At 34.2% G+C, this 21,157-nt stretch overlaps 2 protein-coding genes across 3 annotated transcripts in view; both read right to left on the bottom strand.

Annotated features, from left to right (window-relative positions):
* Nucleotides 1-21,157, bottom strand: part of LOC135845602 (transmembrane protein 134) — a 49,007-nt gene that overhangs the window by 20,415 nt on the left and 7,435 nt on the right. The gene's annotated exons all lie outside the window — the stretch shown is intronic.
* Nucleotides 18,660-20,262, bottom strand: LOC135844963 (uncharacterized). Its single transcript, XM_065363375.1, has 6 exons — nucleotides 20,073-20,262; nucleotides 19,842-19,982; nucleotides 19,620-19,738; nucleotides 19,285-19,545; nucleotides 18,936-19,178; nucleotides 18,660-18,852 (listed from the first exon to the last, which is right to left on the bottom strand). The coding sequence occupies exons 1-6, from the start codon at nucleotides 20,161-20,163 to the stop codon at nucleotides 18,739-18,741; spliced, it is 969 nt and encodes a 322-aa protein (XP_065219447.1). The 5' UTR covers nucleotides 20,164-20,262; the 3' UTR covers nucleotides 18,660-18,738.

Below are 21,157 nucleotides of genomic sequence, written 5' to 3'. Positions count from 1 at the left end.
TGCTTCGGTCGCTGTTTCGATCATCTCTGTTATCTCGATCATTTCTGCTATTTCGTCGATCATTATAGCTATCGCGTCGATCACGGCTGCTTCGATCGTTGTTTCTATTATCTCTGTTATCTCAATCGTTGTTTTGGTAATCTCTGCTATCTCGATCATTCCGGTAGTCTCGATTGTTGTTTCTATCATCTCTGTTTGGTCGTGATTCTCTTGAAGATGATCTATCGCGATTAGGTCTGTTATCGAGTGTACGATAGCCATTGTTACTGCTACCGTTATTGCCACATCTCTCGTTACTGCGGCTGTCATTATCAGTGTTGCCCCTGTAGGGGGCGGGGGACCTTGATCGATCTCTAGATCCTCTCCTTCCTCGGAAAAGATCTGCGCCTTTGCCTGGATTCACACTGCTGCGACTGGCAGTGTTATCGGCATTGATACTGTTTACGTTGTGCACAACTGTGGGCACAACAGGGGGCTGGTAGGGTGGTTCTTCTGGATCATGAAGCTCTGCCACAAAACCGTCAACGTGGTCTTTCCATGATAAATACTCCGCTCTTTCGATCTGCATATTTTCTTGATCTTCCAAATACTGCATTTGGATCTGGTGCATCAGGTTGCTCATATACATATTTCTCTCTTTCATTTTATTTATAATGAGCACGTGAGAGGTGAGTACACGATCAGTAGTTTCCTTGTATGCTTTGTAGGTTGCTCTCATCTCTGATCTTAGATCATTGATCTTTTTCTGGTGATCTTTTTTGAGATCTGATTTCATTCTGGCCATTTGAGCACGTAGCTCAAGATATAGGTGACCTACATCATCTCTGGTTTTTGAAATCGCCTTTTCAGAGTCAATTACTCGACTACTAATGGTGTCTTCATTTTTATCGTGATTATCAGACGCAGCATAGGCCCATTTTCGAAAAATCAACTCGTCCTGAGATAATGGCGCTGGATATTGTTCATCAGGCTTTTTCTCAATTTTTAAATCAATTTTCTTCTCAAAATTCACAGGATCAAAACTGCAAATTTGGGCCATTTTGGATTCAGCAATATTTTTTAAACATCTCTCTGATCGGTTTATTTCATCTTCGAGTTCATATTCCAGTTCATTTTGGTTTATCGATGCATCAGGATTTTCGAATCCTGACAGTAGTGCACTGCTTCCAGCTACAGCTTCATCAGCACCATTCGCATCTATTTCGTCTAAGTCAGTTTTTAGAAAATCCAAATCACCATCCTCGAGTGCTTCCTGATATTCCTGGGAATCGATCTGAATTTCAGCACTTCGCCATTCCCTTCTCTGATCCAAAATATTCTCGTGCAAGCTGCGCAATAATTTTCGATCTCTAATTTTAGGTGGCTTCGATTTAGGCGTTTTTTGAATTCCTAGTTGTTCACGGCGTCGAAAATCAGCATCTTTTGCAGCATTTCTGGTCGAACGTCTCAGCTGCTTTTTACCGTTATTCTGATTTTCATTTACACATCTCTGATTTTCATTTAAACATCTCTGATTTACACCGTCGCTGTCATATTCTCTGATTTCAGGTCGCAATTGTGTCACACGTGTATCCAAGTTAATCGATGGAAAACTGGATCGTCGCGAATTGTCAATTCCAGGATTTGGAGAATTATGGTCAGCCGTCATCTCATATAATCGTCGCATCCGTTCAGGTAATAATTCAAGAAATTCATCCGATAAATATTCCATATTATTCGTAGCTATCATCGAACTTGTAACTTCTCTGTTTCAGGTACGTGGTACAAGCTTTTACAACGTTCGGCGCTTGACCTTGAGCTTTCGTGTCGAACTTGTTCAACTGTGCTCGGTTTTTCCAAACCAAAGCTTGTCAAACTTGGTATGAAAGCTCTATTTATTACGCGATTTTCGACACTTTTTCGCGATTTTTTCGAGAATAAAATCTCACGTACCTGTTCTGATGAACGTTGCGGTCGCCAAGTTGACCGTTGGTTGATCGTTGCAGTCGCCTGGTTGACTGATTGGTCGCCTGGTTGACCAAATTGGACCGAAATTTTTCCGAATAAACGATAAAAAAATTCGCGATTTCTTCGAATTGTCTCTGTGAGGTGAAACCTCAAATGGAAAACAAGTTTCCGGTGCAATAAATTGCAATTTGCGTCTTACGAGCGTAATTGTAGGCTAGGCCTGAGAACACGCGGTGTGCCTCGTTTTCGACTAAAACGTCTCTGCTTGCGCCTAAATATTGCAATAAATGCAATTTTGAAAAGCCCTGGGTTAGAGAACCACGCTTGGGCGCCAAATATGTGGTGGTTTGGGGAGTCTTTACTTTGAGGGAGACTCTGCCAAGACCAGCGTGCATATAATAAGCCCAGGGAACCTAAACTTGCCCGATATCCTTGCGAAAGATATCAAATTGCAATGATGTGAGACACCTCATAAATGATCATAAGACCGCTAAATGTTCGTAATGTTTTATTCACTTCTCTGGTATAACACACGCGAAGATTTATAATAAAACACACTACACATTATTGAATAAAATACACTTGTAGTATCGACTACAAGCGGAAGCTCTGAACTTGCTGCCTTACGCTAGCACCAGTGAAAATATACCTAACGAGCTTTCAAAGCTCAAAGCTCGGAGTGGCGCATCTCGAACTACTTCGATAGAGTGCACTACTCGTAAGCAGTGCTGCCACTCCGACAGGAACACAACTTCCCTCTAGGTGGAAGCTGCGGGCGCATCCCCTACCGGTACAACTTGAACGTCCAAAGTGTGTAATTCAGCAGGTGTTCAGTGTTTCAATTTTCAAAAAAATAGTCATTTTAAATTTTGTCTCGAAAAAAGTGATACATTTTTACAAAAGTTCTTGAAATAATTTTTTTTTTCATTTTTTCAAAAATTGCCTGATTTTTCCTTCGGTTGTTTTAAATGAAGGGGAAAAATATCCCCTCTCCCCGCCTTAAAGTGGTACTGTTTTATATCTGAGAAAATATGTTTCGCAATTTTTTACGTAGGTACCTATTACTCTTATATCCCAAAGTTTTTGTTCTTATGAAAAAAAACTCTGGAAATTTCAGTCTATCAGTAAGAAATGGTGTTGAGAACTGAGACCCCCCCTTCTCCTTACTTTTTGAAAATGATTACAAATAAAAATAAAAAATTTCAGGTTTTTACATTATGGTCACTGGATTTGGTCGATTTTCATCAGAAAAGTAGTTTCCATTTAATGTGACATAGTGTGGTTGGCCCGCACCTGCTAAGGTGGTTCTTATGTTAAGTACCCCTTAGAAGGATGCCTACTTTATCTACCCCTTATAATATGGAAACGTGTGTATTTATCTTAGAGAGCTAGAAATGTACAAATCCTCGAATATTTGTACATTTGACGTCAGAGGTAGAAGAACCCTTCATATTTCTAATATAATTTATTTGACAGGGTTCTGCTACCCCTATGACGTTTATTGTCCAAAATAGGGAAAATAGGCAATTAATTATGTAAATTTATTGCAAAGAATGCTCGCTTATTGACAGGTTGCGGCATCTCTTTGAGATTTGCCGACACCGCGAGCATTTCTGTCTATTTTACACCACGTGACCACGGGGGAGGTTCTTATTTCACCCTATTTTCTATAAATTGAATCATTTTAGCGCCAAAAATCACTTGGTTCCAGAGCTGCAGCAAAATGTGGTCCCTCGTCGCGAATGTCCGTACTGTCGTGATTTTATCATATAATTTCTTACCTTAAGTGGAGAAATTATTCATAATTGTGATGATGAGAATCATGATCTGCCCTTTTAATTTACACCACTCCGGTCAGTGGTTAATTTCTTTTATTGTGATCATGGATCCGATGATCAATAATTTGTACCTTTTTGATATCTTGGGATGCACCCGGGCATCACCAAGATAGGCAAAGAATTAAAATGTGTCTCATTTGGTTAAGTTCCATCGACGGCTCATAGTATTAGGTGAGCCCCCAGGAAAGAGATGGAAAACGTGTACAGTATAACTGGTGAGTTTTGATACACACAACCTAACTAATTAATTTAACTTTACCAATTAATTAGTGTAGATAGATGTATGTTGAATCGGAGGGCATTTTCATTCATCTAATTAATTTTAATCTTAGTTTTAATGAAATAATTCATTTCTACATCGTATTATTACCAGAACCGTGTATTATTACGATGTCAATAATTTAGTTGTGTAATGGTACCCATTATAGGATATGTGTTATTTTGTCTCAAAACGGTCCTTCGGTAAGGGTTGATATTGAAAAATATTACGAATCGCCTATGTAAATTACGTTTTAATAAATACCTTTTAATTTGTCTTGATGATTGAATTTATTTCCTTCTTCACTACATAACTTTGCATATACTCATTTGGCATAATGTTTAAAAGCCTCTACAATTGAGCTATCCAGGCAATAGTACAATTATTCCACCCCTTAGGGAATAATTGGAAAAATCTAACCACTATAGCAGGGAATTCTAATCAGTTCTCTCTATACCATTTATGTCTAAATGAACTATATCAAATGGTTCAGACTCTTTATATGATAAAAAAATGGATGTTAGATAGTCGATGTGATCCGTTATTGTATCGTCTACGTACTCGTAGCTATTCTATAGGTACGAGATAAGCTTGTGGGATTTTCCACTTTGTACTTGTACTCATTGTACATATCATACCTGACCAAATATACGTTATTCCGTTGTGTTCGTTGCTGTAGATATGTTGTATTTGTCTCTCAATAGTTTGACAATGGAATTAGGAAAAATTCAGGAATTTTTTTAAAAAAACCTCCAATAAATCGATTTTTGAAATTTAATTGATCAATTTCTGATCCGGAAGTTCATTTTTTCAGATTGATATGAGATCAATTTATGATTATTGTGAAACTAAAATTGATTTTTCATTTCGAACATAACTGATTATTATGAAATTAAAAATTCACGACATGAATCGATTATTGATATTGAATGATTTTCAATCATGATCGATTTGTGATCGAAAGGTCTCTCCATAAGGGTAAAATTGATTTTCTGTGAACATGATAGATCAAAATGGGATCGAAAATCGTTTATAAAATCGATTTGGGGTTCGACTAATTGTTAAAAAGTAAAATTTGGATCTTCTTTAAAAAAAAAGAAAAATTAAAAAATTCAATTTTTTATTTTTGAAAAATTTTAATCCTTGATAGGTATTAGTTAATTTTTTCATTGAAAAAATCTTATTCAAAAGTTCTGGCCTTTCCCTCCCCCCCTGCTCTCCTACATAATGAAAAAGTGGAATTTTGATAGAGGGCAGATTGGCCCCACTGCCGAAGGTAGTGCTGACGTAACATATCCCTTATAGTAATGTAGGTAACGTGTGTAAATATCTTAAAAAGAAGTAGGCTAAGTACACTACGTACTCGCGCATATAAGGTGGCACCCTTCTCGAAGAGAAAGGGTTCGCGAGCCGCTAGGAAAGGGCTCGCGAGCCATTGACAGTTATAGCTTGAGATAGGGATTCTTGGTGACATTTATAGTCCGAGATAGGATTTTTGGGCATAAATTAACAAAATCACATAAATTCATTAAACTTATGTGTATTTAGCAATTACGCTATTCGTACCCTACTAATAGGGGTGGAGACTTGACCATCTCAAGTCTCTTTATAATACTGATATTCGCGCCGAATTCCTCAGAAAGTAAGAGTCTTCTTGTCAAGTAATGTAGTCGAATCGCTGTTAAGCAGGACTTCGCGGTTCTCATACTCTAAAACTCTGAAAAATGTCTTGTTTCTTATTTTGATGATTCGCGATCATCGGTTCGTATTCGAGACGTTGATAAAAATTACTCCATGGGATTTCCTTCTTTGAGGAAACCATGGTACAGTCCTCTTGTTTTCTCCATCTCGTTAGATGGTAAATAGCCTGCATAAATTGGTGAGATTGATTTAGCATATGCCCGATCAATAACAAGTGAACCTTTTTGATATCTTGGGATGTATCCGGACATCACCGAGATAGGCAAAGAATTAAAAAGTACCTCGTTTAGTTAAGTTCCATCGAACGCCTTAGTATTGGTTAGGCACCTGAAAGAGATGGAAAACAAGTACAGTTGGCAGTAAGTGGTGAAATACACTTATTCATGTTATTTTGTAAGTATAATATTTTTACCCTTCACATGGATTTCGAGCAAGATGTCGTAATCCATGATGATTAATTTTATATTGTTTTCTTGTGTAAATACTAGCAAAACTACTTATTTTCGCATATCCTATTCTTCACAGGTGTTTAGGGTAAAATCTCATGTTAGATTACTGTTTCAATTTTTATGATCTACGCCAACACACGCATGGCGAGATCATCCAAAATTGAATTCATTCTATTCATACTTTCTACTAGGATTAGAGAAAATTACGTATGTAGATGAATTTTGTGTGTAAAATATAAATATACCTTGTAAATAGAGCAAAGACTTATTTATTAGGTATTCTTTTAAATGATGTATAGGACAGAATAGTCATTCTACGCCCTTCTGAGCTATCTAGGTATTGGCAAATATTCCCCGTCTAAGGAATATTTCTAATCTTCACCCAACGGGAGTAATTCCCATCTTTAATACCAATAGTAGAGAGGCTTTTCCGCCCTATATCAATTTAAACATTAAAAAAGCCTGAAAAATTGCAAAAGAAATGTTATCAAAAAGTAATGTTTAGGCCTCAAACAATTGAAAAAATAACATGTTTCTACAAAATTCTATCCCCCGAATTTGGTTTACTTTTCATCAGAAACACACTATTTAATGTTTCTGACCCCCTCCCATATGATGAAAAATCACTAGGTATTAAATGATTCTGACCTCTCTTTCCTCCCACATGATGAAAAAGTAGAATTTTAGACCTTTCTCAAAAAATCAAAATAATTTTAAAATTTCATATTTTTATTTTTCAAAACTCTAATTCATGAATTTGATTCATCAGAAATATTTATTTTACCAGTTCCGACTTCTGACCCCCTTCCCCACCTCAGTAGGGTTAGAGGCACACTTAACAAATTTGAATATTTTATATTTTATTTTCTGGTAAGTATTTTTTCATTTTTTTTTTCAAATCGATGTTACCTTATTAAGTTTTTCTTTTGGTTTTGAAAATATCAAAAATAAGCAAAGAATTGTTATCATTCAAAATTATTTAACGTCAACTCGAAAAATCAACGCTCAGATGCCAAGAGGAGGAAGGTGGGCTTCCCTCGTAATAGGATTTTTTTAAAACCAGAAATGAAAAATTTTTGAAAACTTTTTTTTACAGACTTGAATTTTTTATCTTTTTTCGATTTCATTCAATCGATTTGAGAACCCAAGGAAGTTGTTTTTTCCCTTCTTTTTCAAGGGGGATTATTTTGGAAAATTCTGAGGCAGAAATGAAAAATTTTCGAATAAATTGATTTTTTATTTTTTTGATTTCAACTCCAAAGGAGGAGGGTTTCCACCTGACTGGACTTTTTTTACTCCAAGAAGATGAAAAATTGAAATGTTCTCATAAAATCTAACAATTTAGGAAGGGGGAGTTTAAAAAAGTGAAATTTGAAAATAAGAATCACTCAAATGAGGACAAAATGAAGAAAATTTGGGTAAAAGACCGAGCTGTCCATTCTTTTTGGATACACACGAAAAAAAAACACAGATTAGTTGTGAAAATATTCTCAAATTTTATGCTAACCTGATTTTAAATTTTAAAAACTGAAAAACATACCAGAAATGTGTAAAATTAATATTTTTTTCTATATATATTTTTTTTTTACAGGAAAAAATTTAAAACCAAAACCTGCCCTAATTTGATGAATTTGGTGGGGTGAAGGAGGGTCGTATCTCTGTATTTTTTGCTATTGAGAACAAATGATTTTGAAAAAAAAATGCTACAATATGCTTGAATTGAATAGAATTGATTTCATTTATAAAATTTCCTGATTTTAGAGTGAAAATTGCAACATTCCAAGATGTTTTCAGAAATTTGAAATTCCTTCAATTTTTCCTACTTTTCCACACACAGAACACCTCGAAGAATTAAGATTCATAAACAAATACTTTAAATTATAGATTTTTCAATAAAATTTCGAATAAAAATTTAAATTACCATCCAAGGAATGAAACTACGTACCTATATTAAGGTATCAATTTCATAAATTTACCCTAAAAAAATTCCAAAAAACACTAGTTACCTAATCGATATCTCTGCCGAATTACAACGTAATAAAAAAATATTAACCAAGGCGGATAATTATTGCACTTATAATACATTTTAAAAATTCGAACATCTTCGCCACCCGCAGGTTTCGCGCAAAATCAATCACCAGTCAGTACCTCGAGAGGTGCAAAATTAATCAAATTCTCAAAAAAAAAAAAAAAAAAAAAAAAAAAAACAGGCAATTTATACGAAGGGAAAAATTGGGAAACGAAAACGAATTATAAATAACAAACGAAAAAAATTGATAAAAAAATTGTAATACGGTCTATTGATGACACGTTGTATATACCAACGTGTTAAATTATCTATTTAAAAAACACCTCGTTTATTAAAATAAAAAAGAAAAAGAAACAACTACTCGTGGAAAAAAATTGAATATTGAGGCGATAATCGTCTATTTTCTCCAATATTGTATTAATTTCGTCGTGCGAATAGATCTGGATATTTTCCAGAGTATGCTTTTTTAAAATTTAAAGTATTCGTCATTAGTAGTGAACTTTATCAAAAGCATTTCGTAATCTCATATTTGGAATCTCTTGCTGAGAAAATTTCAGTAGTATAGGTAATTAGGTATCTTGTAATGAACAAATCAGTCATTGGCGTAGATATCTCATTAAATCTGATTAGATTATCCAATTCAATTTGACTCGATCAGATCCAATATTTACCCCTTCTCGGTAGCGTATTTCGATTCAAAGCATCATATCAGGTAGGTACGGTAGATCAGAATCGACCAAACTACGGTGAAGTTGTGTTTTATTTTGCTGGCTTTTTTCACCGTAGTTTGGTCGATTCTGATCTACCGTACCTACCTGATATGATGCTTTGAATCGAAATACGCTACCGAGAAGGGGTAAATATTGGATCTGATCGAGTCAAATTGAATTGGATAATCTAATCAGATTTAATGAGATCCAATCATTTGCCTCTGTGATGTTTTAACAATGCTATACCTACGATTTTATTTGAGAAAACAAAACCTTATCAGCTACCTATAAGATGCTGAAAAAGCACTTAACTGTACTTGAAATGCTTTCAAATAGCGATTGCGAAACCACAATATAAAAATCAAAATCACCTTTTACATTTGATTAGGTGAACTATTCATTTAAAATCAGATAATGATTGCTTTCTGCCTTCATATCTACGCCAATGACTGATTTGTTCATTACAAGATACCTAATTACCTTAAAATTCCGCATAAAATGATGCCATAAAATTATAGGGTTCTTGATCTGGTTTGAAAGTTGTAATGTGTTGCTTCGTGATATTATGAAATATTTGCATCAGTTATCAACAGAATTAACCAATGCGGATTTACAAACACTCAAACAAGACATAGCAACACTATCCGAGCATACGAATCAACTTCTCGCAAAACTGAATGTTACTTCCCCGCATGAACCCAAGCTTGACAGTGATATTAAACAACTACCATCCAGAAATCCTCAGATCCTTTTGGTTGGTGACAGTCATGTTAGAAGCTTAAAAGGTATTCTAAAAAACCTCAGTTCAAGCTCACTTTCAACCTGGCTGCCCTATCAACGATTTTTTTACTGATATTGATGATCTTACTGCCAATTTCACATTCCAAGATTGTGTCGTTGTTTATGGTGGCTCTAACTCTCCAACAATTGACGAAGCTAATCAACATTTACAAGCCCTACTCAGCTTGTCAGCTCGAACAAACGTGTTAAGATATGAAATACCATTCACCAGGGTCGGAGATGACCTTGATAAGAAAATCCGCGAAGTCAACTCCCATATAAGAAGTGCAATTTCAGCAAATAATCTTGACCATCTCAAGTGGAAATGCTACAAACCCAAAACAAGCGACTATGTGCGTCAAGGACGTCATCTCAATAGACAGGGTAAAAATAGTCTTTGTGTAAATATTTGTAATACATTATGTAGCCTAAATTTAGTTACAAAACGTAATTCTTTATCTGGTATCTATTATGATAACATGGCTGTGAATAAGTACCGTACACCTGATTTAAAACGTATTAATCGTAATGATACTCGTTTAACACACCATCCTAAACAACCTATCTCGTTGGATATTATCAGTAAAGATAAAATAGTTGTGAATAAATACCGTAAACCTCGTAAAAAACGTATTAATCATAATGAGACTTTTCTTAATAATTTGCATGCTTCCGCATCTAATGATAATGGTGTTGGTTTTAACCCAAATATAGAAGGTACTATAGATCTTAACACACGAACTAAGCATACTAATAACCTATCTAACAAAGGTGATTCTACTCGTACCACTCAACCACATGACCAACCACCTACTCCTATTGCTGTTCAGACACAACATCCGATGTTTACTCAAATGCCACCACCTCCACTACATCATGCAACTACCATACCATCTTGGATAGCACCATGTGCCGATCTACGTTACAGTTCTTACACAACCCCTTCCTATCCAACCAATCTCTCGTATCTTGTCCCACAAAATCCCAATTTTTCACTTCCTATACATCCAACCTACCCAACCCAAAATTTTCGATAGGATCGGACAATTCCTCAATTGAGGTAGCATTTCCTTCCTGCTCTGATAGGTTTGAAGGTCAAACTGAAATTAGGCATCCTATAAGACTATTTTGCCAAAATGTACAATCAGCAAAAAATAAAACTTTGTTGTTAGAACAAACATTCAAAGACCTGAAAATTGATATTGCATGTCTAAATGAAATATGGCTCAATTCAACCATAATTAACCAGATGTCTGTTGATAATTTTGTGGTGGCGGACAGCTATTCTAGAACAGATAAATTAGGTGGAGGTACCTGTATAATGGTGTCAAATAGCCTTGATACTGAATTTGTCAGTTTTACTCAGATTAATGGATTGTCTATTGAGGGAACTATTGAACTGTCCTGTGCATTATTTCATAGTCTTAAAATTAAGGTTGTATCGCTATACCGTCCACCAGCTGGAAACTTTGCCGTATTTTTAGACCAGCTCGATAAAATGTTATCTATATTGCTCCGTGATGATAGTAATATTTATATTGGTGATGATTTCAACATAAATCTATTAAAAAATCACCCCCAAACAACCAGTTTTCTTGACCTCCTAAACTGCTATGATCTGGTAATAACAAATAAGGAACCAACAAGAGCCTCAAGTTGTATTGATTACTTCATCTGTAAAAGTAATACCAGTTTTAAAGTAATAAATTGTCAAACACACATCTCTGATCATCAAGGAGTTTTACTTGAAGTCTTCTCCGAAACATTACCAACTAAAACCGATTCAATTCGCAAACGTATGTACACTTCAAAAAATAAAAATAGCTTTATTAACGCAATCCGAAACTCAGGATTTCTTAACTCAGATGCAATTTTGTTTCCTAGTTCTTTTAGTGGATTTTTTTCTCATTTCACTGACTGCTATTCGCAAGTCCCCACCAAAGATACGCGCTCTGGTGGAGAAGTTGTGAATTACCCCATCCTAGGATAGCCACTCGATTGTCTTATGGTATCTTGCCCAATTTCTTAGTTTTTCTTGAATAATTTTTGAATGGTTAATGCTACAGATTTGAATTAAAAACCAGCTTGTAGAGGAATGAAAGTAGATCATTTTTCATTCTTCAAACACCTATGTGCTCGATCAAAATTTTGATTTATTTTAATTTAAATGTAAAAAAATTTCAACCTTGAAACTTTGAACTTTAATAAATCGAAAATTTGATCGAGCACATAGGTGTTTGAAACATGAAAAATGATCTACTCTTTCTCCTCTACAACCTCGTTTTTTCCCCAGAGCTCTAGCACTTTTCGATCAAAAGTTGTGAAAGTTCAAAGCTTTGAACTTTGGAAACTTTTGAACGGTAACTGCTAGCGCTTTCGGTAAAAAACCATTTGAAAGGGGATGAAATTCTGAACATTTTGGTATATTAAAGTACCTATGTGTCCACTGAAAATTTTCCGTAATTTCAATTTAAAGTTGACATTTTAAAAAATCTGTCCATAAAAATGTTTAAAAAATCGCCATTTCTGTACGAAACTCGAAGAAAAATATACCAATCGATAGGAAATTTCGTCCTCTTCAATTTATGTTCTGACAAAAATTTTCCTAAACCCCTTCAGTTCCGAGAAAAACGAATTTCAACGTTACGCATTAATTTGCTTCCATTCAATATTAATACAGATCTCATCATAGGATACCTGCACAATCCTAGAATGGTCTCATCACCAACGACCACACTAGCGCCCTCTGACGGATCGGGGACTGGCGAATAGGAATTCCTTCCCTGTCCAAATCTCTAAACCCTCACAAACCAAGCTCATATTCAATTCTAAAGACAAACAAAATATCCTCAAAATAAAAAACGATCTTCTATATCTTCTTGATTTCTCTAAATCAATCAACTCCAGGTACTTGAAAGAAAAATGCAAGCAGAAAAAAACGGAATATAGAAATGCCATCATCTGTGCAAAAAAGAATGCTACACATGACTACATTATTAAGTCAGGGAATTACAATAAAGCTATATGGAGTCTAATAAAACCCAAAACAAAAAAACAAATCATCCATAAATTGAAAGTAGATGACAATATCATCAATTCACCAAGAAACATTGCAAACACTCTTAATAATTTCTTTGTAAATTTACCTTCTATAGAACCTACAGGGATGGTTAAAACCCCTTCCCCTCACCCATTCTATTCATTGGGAAATTCTCAAGAGACCTTCTTTGCTAGACCAACAGATGAATATGAGGTGTACAAAACTATGATGGAAATGAAAAACTCATATTCTGCTGACTATTATGGGCTTAATCCATCAATGGTAAAATTATCTGCCCCTTTTATATCAGCAACTCTGGCACAACTGTTCAATGATTCCATTGTGACTGGAATATTTCCTCAGGAATTGAAAATCTCACTTGTAAAACCAATATTTAAGAGTGGAGATTCCCTTAATCCTAGTAATTACCGTCCAATCTCTATTTCACCTGTATTTTCTAAAATATTTGAGAAACTCATGTACTCTAGATTGCTAGAATTCTTTGAAAAAAACAACATTTTTAATTCATCTCAATATGGTTTCAGAAAACATATGAATACTATGGATGCCATTTATAATGTAATTCATCAAGTATTGCATTCAATCAATAATCATGAGCAGATAATGGCCCTCTTTTGTGACTTATCTAAAGCTTTTGATCGTATAGTTCATGATATCCTAATAGACCCGTTCGCGTACGAGTGTTGTGTGAATTATAGTGGGTGTCTAAGCATTGTTTTTCTATGCAAAAGTTGTCCCGGTGAACCCGGTGAACCTTCACACAACGAAAGAAAAAACGCTTCGACTACGAAATATTAGTTAAATTCACGCTGTACCCGTACGCTTATTAAAACCGAATATCTCACCATGAACGGGTCTATTGGTAAACTGGAGAGGTATGGCATTAGGGGTGTAGCACTCTCATGGATTAAATCTTTCTTGGCCAATAGGTTACAAATAGTTGAAATTAATGATGATAGTGGAGTTGTTTTTTCAGATGAGTTGGAAACAAAACAAGGTGTTCCCCAAGGAACGATATTAGGTCCATTCTTTTTTATAACATACAAAACGATCTTCCCAATTGTATCTCTTACCCTTCAACATTATTTGCAGATGATTCTACTGTTCTCCTGAAAGTAGATAAAAATAACCAACTCTCTATCCTTAAAGAGGCACTAAATGATCTCACCTCATGGTTTGAAATGAATAAAATGGCCCTGAACCTAAAGAAAACTGTAGTAGTCCCCTTCACCTCTGGCATACAACACACTTTGGACAATCCTAGAAATTCCTCTTTACCAGAATTCAGGGAAACTGCAAAATTTTTGGGCATTACTGTAGAAACTAACTTGAAGTGGACTCGCCATGTAGATAAGCTTACAAAAAAACTATCATCTTACAACTACCTTCTCTATCAATTGAAAAAAACAGCATCAATTGCTACACTAAAAGTAGTTTACTATGGGTTGTTTTACTCTAATATCTAATATGTCATATGGACTTGCATTCTGGGGAGGAAATAAAACCCTTCTAGATAGGATATTCCTTATCCAAAAGAGAATAATTAGGACAATGTTCAACTTAGCCCCCACCCAATCCTGTAAACAAACCTTCATTGATGAAAAAATTATTACAACACCATCCCTATATATACTGCAGGTATCAATAATGATAAAAAAGAATATTATTCAGCCTTTAGTACTGACCCATAACTATAATACCTGAGGGATAAACTCAATCTTTGCAGATCAGATGAGGACCAAAGTCAACAGGGAAGGAATAGATACTATGGCAGTCAAAATCTTTAATAGTCTCCCTCCTCAAATCAGAGATGTTCATAATACTAAGTTATTTAAAAAATTCCTTCAAAAATGGCTAATTAAGGAGGCATTTTATTGTGTAGATGAGTTCCTGGGCAAACTATAACCCTCTATTGAATTATTTTATTTTTTATATTTATTACTTTATTTATTATTTCATTTCATTTTGTTTTGTTTTGTTTATATCATTCATTTCATTTTATTGTATTGTTAATCATTGTAAAGTTGCTCTGTAGGCTCTATTGATGTAAATGACCATGTAAATGCCGCTTGCGGTACCTTACAATAATAAATTTGATTTGATTTGATTTGATCAAAGTTTAAAATACGTGTATAATATTGTGATTCAAATAGACACTCTGTCTTCAGTCTTCCTGGAATAATATAATTCAAAAATAATGATTCATATTTTCTAAATTACCCTTTAAATAATTAAATGTACCACTTCTTGGTCCAATTGACGTGGAGTGACCCTGGGTGATAATAATGATTAGGGAAACTATGATAGCTAGAAAACTCAAATTTGAGATGTGGAAAGGGTTTGATAACAGGTCATCAGAAAAAATCCAAAAAGTTTGAAATGTCAATTAGGAGAGCTTCTGGAGCAATTTAAAGCTAAAAAAAGCTCAATAATTATAAACAATTTATCATTTGGTAACACTGTAGCAAAAAAATTTATGGCAAATGCTTGAAATGCTTAGCAATAAGAAATACATCACATTATCGCTTCGTTCCTAAAGCTCAATAATTATTAAAAATTTATCCCTTGGTAACACTGCAGCAAAAAAATGTATGGCAAATTCTTAGCAAACAATTTCTTTTTCATACCTAAGTAAACTTTTTGAAAAATTTGTATCCACTGGCTGCATTTTACAAATAGCTGAGAGAGACTTTGCGTCAACCTCGAAAAAGCGAGTTCTGAGAGCGAAAAGAGAGATCGACGGGTGGTTTGGGGGCGTCAAGAGCGAGTTTCGTGGGCGAAGCCAGAGGAACGAGTATGGGGGTTGGGTTGAAAACAGGCCGCAACTTGATTTTTAGCTGTTCAAGTTGATTTTTGTGTCTTTTTCTGAAAACTGGAGGCGTCAGAATGAGCGAAAATGAGGAATTTTGGTTCGTGGGAGTTGATATTAGTTTTGGGACTAATTTTCATAATTTTTACCAAATACCTGAATATGTGCGCTTAATTTTTTAAACGAGCAGAAATCAACGAAAGTGGTCAATTTTGGATTTTTGAAAAACCTTCAAAAATTGTAAAATCAATCTGAGAAGTCAAAATTTTGGTTATGGGGATTTCAGGCCATGCTTTTTCTAAAAATTGCGATCCATGCAGGGGCAAGAGGTATGTAGGATTCTTTACAATTTTTGGCAAACAGCTGAATTTTGACAATTTATTTCTGCCAAATTCTTACCTAAGCTGAGCTTTTAGATAATTTTGAAGAAAAAAAATTTAAAGCAAAAATTAGATGATTTTAGTAAAAATGAGCAATTTTTGAGAATAAGAAATTAAGTAGGTACCTACAGTCCTACACCTTTTCGCAATTTTTTTCCAAAAAGTGAGATTTTTCACTTTGAAACTTATGGCAATTTTACGTTGAAAATCGAGACTTTTCAACTGCGAAAAAGTTAGAATTTTCAGCAATAGGGAAGACTTTTAGACAATTTTTTTGAAAAAATGAAAACTTTAGAATTTCTTGCAAACAACAGAGCATTTTTACAATTTTAAGGAAAAAGCAAAACTGACTATTTTTGGAGGAAAGCACAAATTTTTCATAATTATTGGACAAAAAATGATACTTTTTCACAATCTTCGTTGAAAATAGTACACACTTTTTAGTCTATTTTTTTTCATGCAAAAAAAACGGGATTTTTAAGTAATTTTTAGGAACAGAAATGAATAGACCTATTCACGTTTTAGCCAAATACACGATTGCATACCTTCCCCCTAAATTTCGTCAGACCGCCGCATTAGCTGTTATTATATGATAAATACAGTAATTTCATTTTTTCTTTGAACTGAAGGGGTTTAGGAAAATTTTTGTCTAGATATAAATTAAAGAGGATAAAATTTCCCATCGATTGGTACATTTTTTTTCCAATTTCATTGAGAAATGACGATTTTTACATTCTTTTTATGGACAAATTTTTTGGGGTGTCAACTTTAAATTGAAATTACGAAAAATTTCTAGCGGACGCATAGGTTGGTAGTTTAATAAACAAAAATGTTCAGAATTTCATCCGCTTTCGAATAGTTCTTTACCGAAAGCGCTAGCGTTTACCATTCAAAAGTTTCTAAAGCTCAATGTTGTAAAAAGTAGTTCATCGTAGTAAAAATTCAACTTTGAATTAAAATTACAATACAATTATGAGTGGACACATTGGTAGTTTAATAAACCAAAATGTTCAGAATTTCATCCTGTTTCGAAGGGTTACTGACCGAAAGTGCTAGCGTTTACCGCTCAAAAGTTACTTAAGCTCAAAGTTGTACAAAGAAGCCAGGCGCGGTGAAAATCACAACACAATGAAGTAGAATTACTAGTAAAGTTAGTAGTAAAGCTTTAGTAACTTGTGAACGGTAAATGCTAGAACTTTGGGTAAAAAATCATTTTGAAGAGGATAAAATTCTGAACATTCTGATTTATTAAAATACGTAAGCGTCCACTCAAAAATGCGTGTAATTTTAGTTTGAAGTTGAATTTTCACTGCGCGTTACAAATTTTTACAACTTTGAGCTTGAATAAGTTCAAAACGGTAAACGCTAGCACTTTCGGTAAAAACCCATTCGAAAGCGGATAAAATTCTGAACATTTTTGTTTATTAAACTACCTATGCGTCCACTAGAAATTTTTCGTAATTTCAATTCAAAGTTGACACCCCAAAAAATTTGTCCATAAAAAGAATGTAAAAATCGCCATTTCTCAATGAAATTGAAAAAAAAATGTATGTACAAATCGATGGGAAATTTTATCCTCTTTAATTTATATCTAGACAAAAATTTTCCTAAACCCCTTCAGTTCAAAGAAAAAATGAAATTACGTAGGTATTTATCATATAATAACAGCTAATGCGGTGGTTGGACGAAATTTAGGGGCTATGAGAATACTACCCTGCAGTACGCCTTGTGACGTCAACGTGAATAGGTCTATACTTCTTGAATTTTTTTTGCGAAAAGTTTTTTCAGGATGAACATTTTTTTAAAATTCTATGTTGAGGTATTCGAGGGGGCGTTTGGAGGCGCAGGCCCCAAGAGCGAGTTCCGAGGGCAAAGCCCGAGGAACGAGTACGGGGGTTGGGCCGCGAAGCAGCCAGGGGGCGGAGCCCCCTAGTCTTTTCAAGAAAACACCTCCCCATATCCAGAAACAAGCTATCCCCTCCCCCAAATGGAACCTCTATTGGAAAAAATAGCAAGGTGTCTAACAAATTTTCAAAATGAAAAGCCAGGACTTTAGCAGCACCGGATATTTTTCAAAAACCTTGCAACTTTTTTATTGTGGGGGGGGGGGGGTGGCTCAATATTTTACATGTCAATATTTGGGGGGGAGGAGACGTAAATATCCCGCTTTTCCAGTGTCATGGGGTACTTTAATATTTTTTCGAGAGGGGAGGGGGTTTACAATATTTTTACACTACTTGAGTTTTTTGTTTAAAAAATTTTCCAAACTTATTTTGAGCGTTTTTAATAAAATAATCAATAATCGTCATAGGTACCTACTTAGGAACTTTTTCAACAGGAATTGTTCTAAAAACCAAAAAAAAAAAAAAAAAAATTAAAAAGAGCAGAATTTCCAACTAAAATGGGGAGAAGCCAACATTTTTTTTTTCAAATAATTATTTTTTTTCAACTTGGAGGCTTTGATTTCCAACCCAGAGGGAGGAGAGGTCAAATTTTTAATTTCATGAAAACCTAGCAACAACTCTACGAGATGGTAAGTAGCAAAAAAAAATAGAAAACGAAGTTTAAATAAGGACTGAGTATGCCTGGGGGAGGGGGGGGGGGTCATACCAAGCGGTTTTTTGCAAAGTTAGAGGAACTTAACTACGCTTGCTGAAAAATACAGCCTCGAAAAATCTAATAAATAATTAATAAGATAAATTCTTCAGAGTTTTAATTCAGAATTAATTCACATTGAACACGAACTACATGATAATGAGAGTCCAATAACCAGTTTCATTCTACTTTTCCATCAAAGGCTTCGTTTATCAGATCAGCAGTTCGTGAAAATTTCAACATATTCATGTGATGGCCATCGGTACGAAATTCTCTAACCGGTTGTTTGCAAATCTAATTAGATAAAACATGAAATTAAATAATCAAAAAAGAGAAAAAAATACGAACTCGTCGTTCCGAATATCACATGTGATTACTTTGGCAAGTTTGAAATCGTTCGGAAAAGGTAAAACTTGAATGGAAGATCGGATCAGAGTAGTTTCAGCGTTTAGTCTCACATCGCATTCGTTGTAATAATGAATGGCTTGTAGAACTTTATGCGAACTGTCAGCGATTGTTTTCAAATGATCGACGTTATAGTTGGTTTTTTCAGAAATCAGTGGAATCGCGATGTTCATTTTATCCTGCCAGTGTACGTACGGTTTCAATAGTTCTTCCAGCTACAAATAATATAAATTAATTGATCGATTCATGAATGAAATATCATACATTTTTGATTTTATAATACTCTTTATAGCTTTTTACACCGTTCGTTCCTCAGCTTACCATATTTTTATCTCGAAATTCTACGCAATTCGCTATATTCAGAATCAATTTCTTTTCGAACTCGTCGATCTGGTGAACATCGCCGAAAGATCGATTGGTCATCATTTTCATCGCGTAAGGTGAACTGTCGGTTAAACAAAGTCGGATTCTTTTACCTTCTTTTTCGAGTCTTCTGATTAATTCGACGGCAATTATACCACCGTAAGAATGACCTAATACGTTTATTTTTTCTTTATCTAATAAACCATTCGATTGTAAAACCTGAAATAAGTATTTTTGTTTCGTAAGCATGAGCACCATCTACGATAATTAATATTTCAGAACTTTGTATTTACATTTAAAACAGAGTCTGTAATTTCAGAAATATTATTCTTGGATTTTTCGAACGGATATTGCATACAATGCACAGTCCTTTTTAAATTTTTTATCAAAGGTTCTACACCAGCGATTCGTCCTGCGAAAAAAATCCCATAGGCAGATAAATACTTACTTGATTGTTTTAAATCGAAAAAAATTAAATTAATTTATAATTTGACAATTTTTATTTTTTTTCTCACCTTCAAATCCAGGAAATACAATAACAGATTCTGTATATTTACTCGTATCGTTGGTTATCGTCATCAACGGTTTTATTTGCTCGTAATTTGAATCGTATTGTTTAATAGCAAATTTTAAATCGAAAGTGAACACTTTTTGATCTGAAAATTTCCAAGTGGAGAATAAATTTTCACTCTCGAACGTTTCAAATTTAATTTAATAGAAGAATACTCGAAAAATTACCTACTCACTTTTATTATTTGATGCTTCTTTCATCGCATAGGTCGAATGGGTTAAATATCGAACTACACCACTAGATAATGGTTTTGCTGATTTCAGCATAATTTTTACACCAAACCGAACCGACGTTAATATTATAATAAAAATTATTCAATATTTGAATAAAAATAATTATAAAAAAAAAAAAAAAAAAAAAAAAAAAAAAAACTGAGACTAATAATTACAATATGAAAAGTTTGGTCATCCAGTCACAGGGATGGAGGTTCTCGAAAGATACAATCATTTTTATAAGTTGGAAACCGAACACATTCCTACACTATAACTTGCCTATTCGAATACATTGAGGCAAAACTTAACGGCTCAAGGAAAGTAAGTACCTAATTAAACATATTTTTCATTTCAATTGTCACATTATAACAACTGTCTAGTAAAATAAACGTTATATAAACTAAACCAGGATACGATATCTATACTTTGGACTTTGTTTTTGAATTTCTAAAATGAGATGTCCAATTGGACGTACCTATGTAGTTAATAACTTAATAAGGTAAATTCTCGTAACTATTTCCAAGTTGACATGAAGCATACGGTTACCTATAATGCTATTCTCATGTACCTAGGTAGTTAGTTACACACTTCTCGCTAGCAAAATATACGTATGTCTCATTCATGTACATATAAGTATTCACAGGGGGACAGGACAGGACACTTACTATGAGCACATTACAATGTTATTTGTAGTTCAAAAATAAAAGATAGGCTTAATCTGAAACTTCATTTCAATGCCAGTGTCCATTCAACTGACATTGCTCGATAAAACTTTTCAAGTTGTTTTTATTATGGCGGAATTTTGATAAATAAGAGAGCAATATCCTATTGTTCTATTATTTTAAAAAGTGAAGGGAAAAATACGAGCTTTTAAAATAGTACACGAACAAAAAGAACCAAAAATATCGTCATTCGTTTCGATTTGATAAAGAAAGTAAAGATAGACAGAAACTCGACAGGGATTTTTCAAAATTTTCAAAAATCAGAGCAGGTACCTTACGTCAGAAAATCGTTTTTTGAAAAGTTGAGCTATTTTTCAACATTGACC

Source organism: Planococcus citri, chromosome 4 (assembly GCF_950023065.1).
Source record: "Planococcus citri chromosome 4, ihPlaCitr1.1, whole genome shotgun sequence".
Taxonomy (NCBI): Eukaryota; Metazoa; Arthropoda; class Insecta; order Hemiptera; family Pseudococcidae; genus Planococcus; species Planococcus citri.
This window is presented reverse-complemented; position numbering and strand designations above follow the sequence as displayed.